Source organism: Microcebus murinus, chromosome 13 (assembly GCF_040939455.1).
Source record: "Microcebus murinus isolate Inina chromosome 13, M.murinus_Inina_mat1.0, whole genome shotgun sequence".
Classification (NCBI taxonomy): domain Eukaryota; kingdom Metazoa; phylum Chordata; class Mammalia; order Primates; family Cheirogaleidae; genus Microcebus; species Microcebus murinus.
Window position 1 is genome coordinate 73,522,516 of NC_134116.1, and position 14,282 is coordinate 73,536,797.

General features: G+C 42.0%; 1 protein-coding gene across 2 annotated transcripts in view; it reads right to left on the reverse strand.

Moving 5' to 3' along the window:
- The window catches only part of B3GLCT (beta 3-glucosyltransferase), a 95,230-nt gene that overhangs the window by 34,428 nt on the left and 46,520 nt on the right, over positions 1-14,282 (reverse strand). For both annotated transcript variants that reach the window (XM_020290449.2, XM_020290450.2), the window contains exons 7-8: positions 11,081-11,217; positions 3,755-3,818 (exon numbers count right to left, since the gene is read on the reverse strand). In XM_020290449.2, the coding sequence (XP_020146038.2) occupies positions 3,755-3,818; positions 11,081-11,217 (201 nt within the window). The remainder of the gene's footprint in view (positions 1-3,754; positions 3,819-11,080; positions 11,218-14,282) is intronic.

A 14,282-nucleotide genomic window follows, 5' to 3' on the forward strand; every position in this document is an offset into this window, starting at 1 on the left:
CTCAAACACAAATTATAAAAATTACTCTGCTTAATATATTTTTATAAAGAAAACTTTAAAACATGAGCAAAATTATTTTTAAAACTATTACACAAAGCAAATTTGAAACATAACTGAACAAAATGTCTAGAAATAAAAAGTATTAATAATTAATGTAAAAAATAATGTAGGATATATAGCATACTAGACACAGCTGTATAAAAATTTAGGGAACTAAAGAATGAAGCCCCTTAACATTCTCTAAAAGGTAGCACAGCAAAAAATATAGATGGAAAATGTAAAAGAAGTTCGTACCTCTAGCATACATCTAAAGTTCCAGGAGGAGGCAACAGAGAAAATAGAGATGAGAACATAGTTGAAAAGATAATGGCTGAGAATTTTCAAATATTGCTTAATAATCCTATTATAGAAGAACCCAATGAATCCTAAGCAGGATTAGAAAAAACAGTCTACATCTAGATATAGCTTAGTGAAACTGTGAAATATCAAAGACAAAAGAATCTTAAAAGTTGGCAGAAAAATGATAAATTACCTGCAAAGGAACCACATTCGACTAAGGACTGATTTCTCAGCACTACAATAACAGAAGCCAGAATATAGTGAAATCACACCATTGGGATTAGAGAAAATGACTGACAATCTAGGATGGTATGCATGATGGCACTATGCTTCAAGAACAAAGCTGAAATGAATATTTTGAAGGATAAAAAGCTGAGAGAACTTACCACCTCACTAAACGAAATTCTAAAGGATATATTTCAGGAAGAATAAAAATGATCCCAATTGGAAGGTCCAAGAAGCAAGGTAGAATGGTAAGAAAAACACTGGCAAATCTATGATGTAGCTAATACAAATGTTAACTGCATAAAGTCATGATGATACCTAAGTTTCAGGGTGAAAAAACCAGATCAAAAATACTGGGCAACAATAGCATACAAATTAGGGGTGGGATAACGAGAGTTAAATTATTCTAAGACCCTTGAATTTTCTGCACACTGATCAATTAGCCCTTGTTAGGTCATGAATGCATGTGAAAACATTTAAAATAACCAACAAAGTACAGATGTAGAGATAGAACTTGCAAAACAGTAAAGGAGGAAAATATGAACTAAAAAACAACAAAAAAATTTAAAAAGTGGCATGAAAGTTTTAAAAAGAACAATAGAAAATGGGGGGAAGGTAAAGTAATAGAAATCAACTCAAATATATTAGTAATTACAATCAATGTAAAGTAAATTTGTCATCTGGTTTAAAGATAAAAAGTGTCAAACTGGGAGACAAAAAAGGCATGTTCTCTTTAAAAGAGACACATCTAAAGGATAAGGACACAAAAGGTTGACAGAAAAAGATGAAAAAATGATTATGAGGCAAACATCAAAAGAAAGCCAGGACAGCAGCATTCCTGTCAATGAAATAAACAGTAAGACAGAGTATTACTAGAGATAAAGATAGATTCACTAAGATGAAATAATCCAAAACATTCATGGACCTAATTAACATAGCCTTAGAGTATAAAAAACAAGAATTGTTAGTTCCACAGAAGAAACTGTCAAATCCACCATTATTAAAGAAGATTTCCACATTGCTCCCTTAGTAAGTGATAGCAGAAAACAAAAGCAGAATAGAGGAAGGGAGAAAGGAAGGAAGGAAATAAAATATCTAAAAAGCACAATTAACACCTTCTTTTATCCAATACTAATAAATATAAAAAGAATATTATAACCCCTAAACTAGAGACTATACATCCTTTTCTCCCTTTATAAAAACTGAACATGAACTAGGTCATAAAGCAAGCCTAAAAGTATTTCAAATAACTGTTAGACTGCAATAATGCTAAATTAGAAATCAATAACAAAAAATACAATAACAATACACATAAATACATTGGGTCCCAAGGAAAAACGTATTTCTTAAAAGTGGGTCACAGTAAAAAAAAAAAAAAGCTTCACAGTCTCTGCCTTAGAGAAACTCTTGCACATGACCATCACGACACACATCGAAAACATTCACAGAAGCAATGCTCAGAGTGGCAAAAGGCAGCGGCAGTCTGGAAGCCTGCTAACAGGACGATGAGTAAGTAAGTTCCCGTGGGCACACGGGAGACCACTGCAGAAAGTGGAAGTTGACTAGAACTGCATGTACCAATGTGGATGAGTCCCAAATTAGAGCAATATTTGTGGTACAGTTCTGTTTATGCAGAACCAGAAGGATACAAAATTATATAATGTGTTACTCAGAAATTCACTCATTTGTCATAAAATAGGAGAAGAAGAGTAAAGGAGAGAAAGACGACTCAAGAGCGTGCTTATTCTGGGGAGGAGGACGGGGACTTCCACTGGAGAGAAGCGAACGAACAGGCAGCCTCAAGGCGACCAGTTATGTTCTCCCTCTTGAACCAGGTGGGCTGCGTAGGTATTTGGTTAATGGACCTTTATACCTCTCATACATGTCAGAGATCCTCTCTTGTACATAGTCAATGTTTCACACATTCCCAAACCAGGGTGTCTATACCAGCTCTGACTTCCCCTTAGTCTATCTCAGCAGACCCTAGTATTCAACAAGTCATTCCTTCCTCTTTGTGGAAGAGAAGAATGATTTTTTTTTGAAAAGTATACTTCTTCTCAAATAAGCTGTTTCATCGTTTAAAGACACCCAAGTTAGAAAGTCTTAAGTGTGCCCTTCTCGCTCCTAGAAGGCTGTCGACACTGCTGGGCTGAATTCCATGTCAAGATTTACCTCAATGTCATAAGACACAGATAAGAGAGAGAGGAAGTCTATTTCAGGCAGCTGGACATGCCCGTAAATGAAATGCAAAAAGAGGCCTCCTTAATGATGATTCGGGAATGATTAATGATGGGACAGCTGCCACCTGCCTCCAGGATAACCGGTCACAGGGGTCCACTAAATGCCAAAGAAGCAGGGGTGCTGGGGGCCCCCCTGGCAGGCACATTGTGGCTGCCTGCTTGGGACCAACTGGTTCAATTTTGCTCTAGGGAACCAGGCACAGACACATGACAAAGGCATGTATCTTAGTCGGTTCAGGATGCTATAACAAAATACCACGGACTGGGTGGCATATAAACAACAGAAATTTATTTCTCACAGTTCTGGAGGCTGGAACTCCGAAATTAAGGTGCTGGCTGATTCGGTATCTGGTGAGGGCCAGCCTTCTGGTTCACCAGAAAGGATGGCGCCTTCCTGCTGTGTCCCCACATGATAGAAAGGGCAGGGGAGCTCTCTGGGGCCTCTTTCATAAGGGCAGTATTCCATTCGTGAGGTTGTCACCCTTATGACCTAATCACCTCCTACAGGTCCTCCCACAGGTCCACCTCCCACAGGTCCACCTCCCACAGGTCCACCTCCAAAGACCATTTCGTTGGGGATTAGGTTTCATTCAACACATGAACGGGTGCAGTGGGAGCCACACACCATCTATGGCACCACATAAGATCAGAGGAACTTTAACCACATTTTTGCATGTGTTTAGAAATCCACCTCTGGATCCATCCATCTAACTTAAAAACAAAGACGCATGAGTCACAAGAGGCAACCTTTTTTTCACTGCTCTTTCTTCACCTAAATGAGCTTAAAATAGAAGGACCTGACTCACTGGCGTGCTGTAATGTCACCTCCCCAGGGAGCAGATGCGTGTGGGCGGGGAAAGCTCACTGTTAGGCAACACAAAACACTTCTCTTACCAAACGACAGGAATTCTGGATTATTAGGACTTTTAACCAAGCAAAACGTGACATACCTCATGTTTTAAATCTATTGTAAAGTCGGATTTCAGGGATTCACTCTTTAATTTCTTGGTAAGCCTAGAAAATAGAGACAATTTGATTTTTTAAAAAAACAAAAGAAGTGTCAAACAAGAATAACACATTGTTGAGACTTTCTGATGTTTGAAAACAGATAAACATACAAATTTTAAAATAAAATTAAGAGCTCAATTTCCCTGAGGGAAAGAACTGTGAAAATGCAATGGTTTTGACCAATAAATGAATGCGAGACTTTCTTGCAAATGTAGCATTATTTCAACATCTGCCCGATAATGTAAGATGCAATACAATAAATAAGATACCTTGAAAAAGAAAAGCCATGACGTTTGTTGACTCCTTAACAGTAAGTAATGACAGAGAAAGAAAAAGAAACGGGGTAAAAGTGTACTTGAGAGAGAAACGAACACTGTTACTTTTTGTCTCCTACCTGAATGACAGATCAAGGGGTTTTTATGGGGAAAAAATGTGTGGCTCCAGGAAAGAATAACAGTTTTATTTCAAGTCATTTTCTTGTTTAAAAAATCTTCAACGGCTCTTTTCCCATGGAGAATAAAGGCTCAAATTCCCGAGCCAGCCTGGAGGGCCCCAACCCCGCCCCCGCCCTCCCCAGAGCCTTACGCCCACTTGCCATACCCAGGCACACGCCTCGCCACTGCTCCTGCCCTGCACACCTGCCTGGTGTGCCCATGCCCAACCTCTACTTAGCAAACTTTTCTTTTTCAAGACCAAACTCAAGGACACTTTCTCTGTGAAACGTTTCCAGACCTGCCCACCAGAATAAGCGGAAGCTTCCTTTGCTCTGAGAGCACAAAGCACAGCCCTGGGAGCTTTGTCACATGCATTAAAACCTGCTGTGCGCACATCCCTCTCTGTGCCTACTTTCTGTGTGTCGCCAGCACCACCCACCCTACCTGGGCAACGCGAGCACTCAGGGAGCCCTGAACGAACGAGGGCAATAGACTCTCTCCTTCCACGCTGACTGGGGTAGAACTACATGACTAGCTCACTTCAATACCACGTGGTTCTGTATTTGTTTACAGAGCTGGAGACTAGACCATCAGTTGCAATTACAAACCTCCTAACACCTAGTTCAACTACAAAGAAATAACAGTGATTTTAAAAAGGAAGCATAGTAATAAGTTTCAAAATTTTTTTATTCAGTTTTTAATTACATCTTAGTCTGACTGGGCCATGAAATAGCTCTCTAAAAATTCATTTCTGATTAGAGGAAAGATAAAGAAGGTAGACAGGTTAAATTTATACTTTGTTATAAAGCATTTGTCTCGTGGTTGAAGCTAACATAGCCTGGGACCCAAAGCAGTCCCTTGTGATACCTGTCCCATTCCTGTTCGGTGTCTGCTCACAGCTCCCTGAGTACCCATGGGCAGCACTCAGAGAGAGACGGCATCCTCAGATACACTCTCGAGACATGCATTAAGAGAAACAATGAATGCCCTGGCAAGTGGGATCTTGTCGAATTTGAATTCTTCTCAGTTGGAGCCAGTTTTCATAACTGTATCAAGGTAACTCTGGAATTTGGACTCATGCCTCAGGCCTTCAAAATCTGATCAGACCACAGAGAGTTAAAATTCATATCTCATTCAGACTCCAAAGACCGAATGAGAAGACAAGTCATACCCAGGCTTATTGCCACAGCAAGGGTCTCAAGTTGTGATCGGAATCTAAGTGGCATGTGACGTCCACTGCTGGATGGCCACGTCTCATACGCCCCTTCTTAACAGACAGTAAACACCTTAGAATTGCGACCTGAAACATGCTCTCCATTTTTCAACATTTCAAAGTTTCTTTCTCAACCAATTCTTGAAATTTTTCCTTTGAGGGAGAGCTCAGAGGGAGAAAACATGGAAACCACTGCTAGAATTTCTCTGAGACAGACAAAGACTGATTAGAGGACAAATAAATATGTACAGTGATATTCTGAAGTGGCTCTTGCTCTCGCAGCCCAGGGAGTGTACCATAGCCAAGTCACGTCACCTACACATCACAAACGTCTCGCTGAGGCGTTAGCCTCGGAGCCACCTCATGCCTAAGTCAGGCACCGTGCAAATGTGTTCAAGTTCTAAGAGTATGCAGGGTGATTAAGCAACTTAAAAGGCAATTGTTAATAGTGGTAGGTAGGTTTCATTTTTCTATATACCAAGCAAGATAGCACAGGGTTTTTCCAATACTAATTTCAGTAACTAACAATGCCAGAAATCCCAGTTACTTAGAATAAAATGTTACCTTATTAAATATTCCATTCCTGGCAAATAAGACATTTTTGGTACTCAGCTTTCCTAATATTTAGAAGGTATTAAGTCATACCCCCAATAGCACAGTTCTAATGACACAACCAGCTAGGCTGCGGATGTGCGGAAAGACTGAGGGACCCTTTGACTCAATAACAAGTAAACTTCCCAGCTGACTTTTCTAGTCCCACTTGTGAACCAGCCAACAGAGCAAGGTATTAAAGGAAATTCACACTAGGTTTGCCGGTGGAAAAATAAGAGAAAACCAGCTATAGCATTCTATAACAACACATATTTGAGGAAAACATGTTATTGGAAATTAATGAAAGTTTCTCCAAAGATGCAAGTCTTTTTTTTATTGATCACGTGGGAGGATAACCAGGAAATATTGGACAGTGTGAATTCAAACCTCACTGATGTGGGATTGCTAGGCGAAATAATATTTTCCATGGGAAACAGTCTTAAAAAGTATGGGTCACGAAATGTCTTTAAGTAACCCGTCGTCCTGGTAACTTGGGCAGAAGAAATACTTATGTAACTGTAAATTGTTGCCCTATCTACAGAGTGGGACATAAAGTCAGGTAAAGGAGACAGAGGTAATCAACAACCCGAATAGTGGGCACTGTCGGTTACCTAGACAATACAGAGTCCCCCTTTCCTTCTTCCTAAATACATTGTGATTTTGATTAACTATTGAGCCCGACAATTAAATGGGCTCCAGAGTCACAACCTGGTGAGTCTGGAGTCTGCACCAAGCAAAGTGCTGAAACCACAAGAGGAACCAGATTCAGGCAAACTGATACTGTGCACTATCAGGCAGGAGAGACAGTGAGCACCGGGTCCTCAATAACACTGTTGAACTCCTGCAGCCACCAACTATAGACCTTGTGTCCAATATAACAATATTTCCTTTATCCAGTTTGAATTGTTTCCTGTTACTTGCATCCAAAAGCATGCTAACTAATATAGTTCCTAATAAAAGAAGGAAATAAAGTCAGCATATTAGCTTTGGAATTAGGAAAAACCAACTTCCAATTAGGAAGATCCAATTTTTCAGCTGATGGGGCTAATGCTTCCTCTAGTCCTAAGTGCAATACCAATTTCTTGAAGAGTAGGTAAGAACCTCCTATTAAAAAACCATTTTAAGGCCGGGCGCGGTGGCTCACACCTGTAATCCTAGCACTCTGGGAGGCCGAGGCGGGCGGATTGCTCAAGGTCAGGAGTTCAAAACCAGCCTGAGCGAGACCCCGTCTCTACCATAAAAATAGAAAGAAATTAATTGGCCAACTAATATATATAATATAAAAATCAGCCGGGCATGGTGGCTCGTGCCTGTAGTCCCAGCTACTCGGGAGGCTGAGGCAGGAGGATCGCTTGAGCCCAGGAGTTTGAGGTTGCTGTGAGCTAGGCTGACGCCATGGCACTCACTCTAGCCTAGGCAAGAAAGCGAGACTCTGTCTCAAAAAAAAAAAAAAAAAAAAAAAACCATTTTAAAATACATCTTGGCCACCAGGTAGCTGTCATGCCAGATGGGTTATATTATTTTATTTGCTTGATTACTTTTCTACATCAGTAGAAAAAGGAAATATGGTCTCAAATAACTAGAAATTTTTATTTCATGCTATGTTAGAGTCTACATTTTTATTTTGTTTTGTTTTTGCTGGCAGGGGAAAAGGAGGAGAGGCGGGGAGAAGACTGTGGGTATTAATTAACTATACACACATTCTACAGTTTGCTAGAAGAGCAGACGACACAGAATACGGAAGGTTATCTGGTGCCTCATTCCTCTCCCGTGTTGAATCCATGGGGGAAGTGCTGGGAATTTTCTGAACTTTGTGGAAAAGATGAGTCTCTTGGCCCCAATTCCCTTAGCCATAGTTCCCTACGTGCTCTGGTCTGAATGTCTGTGCCCCCCCAGAATTCCTGTTGAAACCCCAACCCCCCAATGTGATGATATCAGGAGGCAGGGCCTTTGGGAGGTGATTAGGTCGTGCGGGCAGATCCCTCATGAACGGGACTAGTGCCCCTATGACAGAGGCCACAGAGAGACCCCTCCGCCCTTCCGTCATGTGAGGACACAGCGAGAAGGTGCTATGAACAAGAAAGCGGGCTCTCACCAGACACTGAATCTGCCAGCACCTTGATCTTAAACTTCCAGCCTCCAGAAACGTGAGAAACAAACTTTTGTTGTTTATAAGTCCCATATAAGTCCCCATGTAATATTATGGTATTTTGCTGTAGTGGCCCAAACAGACTGACATACCTACTCACCCTGCTAGTGACAAGCCCTCCGTTCTCTCTCCTTTCCCAGCAGAGAGCACTGTTAAGTTGGGGGATCTGAGACCCCTGAGGAAGCTGGGCACCAGGCTACCTTCCTTTGCCAATGGATACACGTTCAATGACCTCGCAAAAACACAACAGGGAAGGCAATCATGGGCCCATGGTCTCCTGTGGGACCACCTTGAAGAGTGTCATATAACCCATAACACAAAGTTTTCCTCTTAACAAGGCCAACATGTTAGTTAGGCATAACCTGCAAGCCTGGTTCACAAGGCCCCTGGCAGTTTGTCACACGGTGAGCAGGAGATGGTTACGGGGTGAGCACCACCCAGGGCCAACAGAACATGGCTCTGTACCTATGAGCAGTGAGGCCAGAGCGCAGAGTCCATAGACTCAAGAGGTTGTGCAGAACAGGTGAGACTAGAGCGCCAGCGCATCAAGCAATACGAGTTTGGGCTCAAACGTCCTATACAAGGATATTAGGAGTCAAAGGAGATCACTTCCATCCAACTGGTTAAAAATATAAGTCAAAAGGGAAGCAAAAATAGTTACTTGTAATACCTACACCAATAAAAACTGAATTGAGGGCTCCAAGAAGGCCTCTGCTAGAGGAAGATGGGGCAATTGTGATGGGAAGAAGGAAGATGAAACTCTGTAGACCAGCAGCATTTGCCTGCAGCATGAGAGGCCTCCTGGAGCAGAGAAAAGGGATGGAGAAAGGAGGTATATGGGCTTCAGAGAAGTGGTTACACCCCCCAGGGCCTGCTGTACAGGGTCTTCCTATGTCCACTGATTTCCTTGTTGGCCCAGGGAAGAAGCCATAGCACTCACAGCATTTCACAGGACAGTTTCAGCTGTGCTTGCTCCTCTCTCAAGGGACTTAGCTGGACTACGGGGACAGGAGAGAAGCAGCCTCAGGAAGAGCTCATACCGAGAGTCAGAGAGATGACAGCCACATGGGACTCTTCCCGTGGAGAAGTCACACCAAATGATTCCATGCCATGAAGCAAAGTAGAGAGAGAGGGAGGAAGGGCTAGAGGAAGGCTCAGTGGCCGAGGGTGGGAAGAATCCTGAAGGGACAAGGGCAGTGCCTCGGCCCAGAGGCTGCAGCTCAGAGCTTCTGTTCTTTGAGACCAGACCGAGCAAAGGGAGCTGAACTGGCCCCAAACACAAGGCTGCTGGACATGGCAGGAAAAGAGTATACTGGAAGCTCCTGGTCTTAAAGCTGCAGCAAACCAAGTTCATTTAACTTGAGAATAAATACGACCTTAGGCTGCTGCTCTCCTTTACAGAGATCAGTAGAGGGTGAGATGAGAATGACAACTACCTCTTCTTATCTTCCCCTCCCCTTTCTCCCTGAGCCTTCCAAGAATGGAGGGGGAAGTTGTGCAGAGCCTCTTAGGCACGGTTGGCACGAGCTGGGAGGAGGGCATCCTTGCCCGGCAGGCCTAAGACTGGGTACACGCACCAAGGCTCTTAGTTGGAGACAAAAGAATCCACTCTGGATAGTTAAAGCACAAAGTGCATTTATTAAGGCATCTAGACGGCTCACAGAATTACTGGAAAGTCTGAGCAGAGAGACTCTAAGCTGAGATTCCAAGAACAGCCCCCAGATGCCCAGCACAGAAAGCAGCAGTCTGGGAGCTTCAGGCTCTGGCACCATCAGGAAGCTGCTGCATCAGGAGGCCAGTTTCAGGGGCCGACCCCCAAACGACCCTCCCTCTGCCGTGACCGCTGGAGCCAAATGGTCCCCTGTGCTTTGCTTACCTCCCCGCACAACTCAGTTCCCAAAAAGAATTACAGAGTGCATCTACCAGATAGAACCAGCAGCATACAGGTGCTCCCTAGCAGCAAGGAAGCTAGAAAACATAGGGGGTTTTGTTGTCGTGTTGTCTGGATCCCACACTGGAAAGGTGGGTATTACACTGTAGGGAACTTTCAAATCTGAAGGGAGTGGTCAAGAAGTTTTGGCCAGACATCAGTGATAAGGTATCTCATACGCTGTATATATCTCCAATGGCCTAAAAAGTTTTTCAAGTCCCCAAACCCTAGAAACAGAACACTTAATAATAGAAGCTCTTCATCTCTGCAGCTATAAAAGCCACAAGTGCTCTTTCAACTTTCTATCCCTTCGAGAACAAAACACGTAACAATTTGTCTGAAATATTCAGACTAAGAAAGGGCCTGTCAACGACCGTATTTCTCCTGAATTACAACTTAATCATCTTCACTTTCCACGTCTTACAAAGCATCACTGTGATCACACACACGAACAGCTGGGTATGATTGCCTCCCGTGCCTTTCTCGAGCAGTCCCTAACGCCCGCCCATGTCTAAGGACACACACCCATGCACACGACCAGCCATCAACCCCTACCCCAGCATGTTACTGATTTGTTTTCTCACTGGCGATCAAAGTTATATCTATGGCAAACTAGGTCTCTCAACAATGGTAATGACGCTTCCTGCATCTGTTCTCAGGGCACTTTATGTGCTCTCCCTCAGTCTCACAACTTGTTATGTGCCTTACTTTGCAGGTGAGTAAGAAGGACAGAGGTTGAATGATCTGTCGCAGGGGTTCAGTAAGTGACAGAGCTGAAGCAAGAACCCTCAGACGTCTGGCTCCATGGCCAGGTCTTTCCACCCCTCCCCCACACTGCCTCTGACTGAAAAACTATTTGAGATCCTGAGAGCCATCAGTTATAATATTTGGTGAAATAAAAGTTGATCTACACTCCCACTGCCCCAAAAAAGAAGAGTAATAAATTCTTACTTGTTTACAAGTGGGAAACTAAGGGCCCAACCAGCAGCAAAATCTGGATATTTAAAAACTGCAGGATTTTCAGAAAAGGCGTAATGGTGAATTATTGTAGATTCTTCATCATGCAATGCTTTTCCTAAAAACCATTCCTGTTAAATAAAAATATAAAATATCGTTTAAAAAAATAAAACACATTTTACACAAGACCGAAACCAAACTCATATGATTAATTTTAGCTAAACATTTTGAGTGATAGTTATTAGCACAGAATACATATTTCTACAGAATTTAAGCAAAAATATAATTAACATTATTGCGATAATAAATACACCATAATTTTTGTACATAAAGAAAATAGTTCAAGATCTTATCAAGATGAATAAAATGTTAATCATTATACAATAAATGTATAAAAATGGCATTTTACAGAATATTCCACATAAAAGACTATTAAGTCAAAAAAAAATAGTGTCCCCTTATACCCCACTGTGATTTTCAAAGAAGAATTTGAAAACTTCCTTCCAGAATCAGTGCCTATTTTATTCATTTATTTATTCATGCAAAAGATATTTATTGAGACTCTAGCACACACCAGGCAGAGACACAGCTTACAATGGTGTGGAAAGATGGAAATCAGGCAAGTGAATAACTTCAGGTATGGACTGAAATGTGCTGTGATGCAACTAGAACGGAGTGACCAAGGGCTGCCCTGGAAGGCGGGCAATCTCTCACGATGTAACAAGTGAACTGAGGTGAGATAATATCCAGGAGCCCGAAGGGGAAGAATCTAGGGAAGAGCAGTCACAGCAGTTAATGCGAAGTCCCTGAGGTGGGAAAAAGCTTGATACATGAGATTAAAAGCGAAATCAAGAATGGTTGGACCTACTAGGCGTGGGGAATAAGGTATGAAAGAGACAGGCAGGAGGCAGACCATCTATGTGCCAGAGGACAGGAGCATAAACTTTATTCTAAGTGCAAAGACTTCCACTTCTGGCCATGATAGGATAGTCTGGATCAGACCTACTCTACCCTGAGAACAAAAATAAGTGCCGGAGAATTACATAAAGCAGATGATTGCAGCCATCAGAAAACAACAAAGGCAGATAGGATAAAAAGGGCTCAGATCCCAGAATTGGAAAGCCCACCCCTGGGAACTCCACAGTGGCCTCCTCTTTCCCTCAAGGAATGTGCAGATTCCTGGAGCTTGAACAGCATGCAGCTCAAAGCAGCAGCCAGGACTCCTGCAGTCTTGCTGGACTAGAGGCTGGGGCTGGAGACTGCCAGGGAGGTAGAGATTTAAGGGATCCCAGAGAAATGAGCCCAGGAGTCTGCACACAACTTTCCCTTAATGACCTAGGCTGCACAAAAGCCAAGAGAAAAAGCAAGAACCAAGCAGAAAGCAGCTGTGGGGAGGCTACAAAGCTGAGCAACGCCCTTCACAGTCTTGTAGTGCTGGGAAGATCAAGGCCAGAGTTCACGATCTACTAGGAAAAGGGATCTGGACCTACCCAAACAAGGTCTACAACCCAAAGAATATTAAATCCTCCTGTAGGAAGCTGCTATCATCCACAGCCTCCTTGATTTTTCACACAAAATATGTGACAGCCAAAAATTACCAGGCAGGGCAAGAACAAAACCAAACCAAAAAGAAGGAGAAAAAATGAGAACTAGAAAGACATGCACAGATAAATCAGATTTTATAGTTATTCAACAAGACTTTTAAATAACTATGATTAATATGTTTAATGAAACAGAGAAAATATGGAAAATTATACCAAAGAACTAGAATTTTTAAACAATAGTCAAGTGAAAATCCTAAAACTGAATAACACAAGCACTAAAGTTCAGAATCTGAAAGGATCTTAAACACAACAGAAGAGATGATTAGCGACGTGGAAGGTAAGTCAGTAAAAAAAATATCCAAACTGAGGGACAAAACGGAAACCAAAAGCAAGACAGTAAAGAATGGAGTTTAAGGCAATACTGTGTTTCCCCAAAAATAAGACCTACAAATAAAATAAGCCCTAGCAGGATTTCTAAGCATTTGCGCAATATAAGCCCTAACCTGAAAATAAGACCTAGTGATGGGCGTGGCTATGCAGCGTATCTGTACAACCCATGCATTTCGTCGCGGAGCGGTAAAGAAGATGAGCAGCCCTTCTCATCTGCCCCATGAGAGCTCTATTGCTCAACATGAGAGATTGGGGCCAATGGTTCTAAAGGAAACAGAGTCGCAAGAAATTCAGGATGGAATTCGGGGTTTGGAGAATTATCATGATGTTCCAGAAGAAGAAGACTTAACTCTATTTGAATAAATGTAGATTGTTGTACCATACTTACAAAAAAAAAAAAAAACCCACATCCCCTGAAAATAAGCCCTAGGGTGTCTTCTTGAGTAAAAATAAATATAAGACCTTGTCTTACTTTCAGGGAAACACAGTATGAGACACAGCGAGACACAGCGAAAAGGTCTAAAATGCACAAAATTGGAAACTAGGAGAGAAGGAATGGAAATGAAGCAATATTTGAAGACATACAGGTTTAGAATTTTCTAAAACTAAAAATAGTCATCAAGCCATAGATTCAAGGACCTCTATAAGTTCCAATCAGGAAAAATACAAAGACAACCAAACAGAGGAACATGATGGTAAAACTGTTGAAAACCAAAGAGAGAAAAGTCTTAAAATCAGCTGGGGATAGGGGGCGAGGGTTAAAGAGTGGTTAGAGAGCATACACCTTTTTTCCAAAGAACAAAAGCAACATATACAGTTGATTTTTCAACAGAAATAATGAAAGTTGAAAGACAATGGTACAACATCTTTACAGAGATGGAAGAAAATTACTGTCAACCTAGAATGCTATATCCAGGGAAAGTATTTTAGGTGAAATGGGAAACCACTGGAACAGGAAAACTGTTAGGAGGCTCTAATAATGGTCAAGGCAAGACACGATGGTACCCTGCACCAAGTGGTAGTAATAAATATGGAGAGAAGATGAATGAGAAATATATTTTGGAAGCACCCCCAGCTGGACATGCCAACATGGAACTGAAGGGGAAAAAAGGAGCCAATCCTGAGTCGTAGGTTTTCAAATGAGCAACTGGATAGTCAGTGATGCCCTTTCTGAGACAAGGAGGATTGAAGATGGAAGAGGTTTAGAAAACACTGGAGGTCAGTTTGAGTATGTCGAGTTTAAGGTTTCTATTGCATAAGCA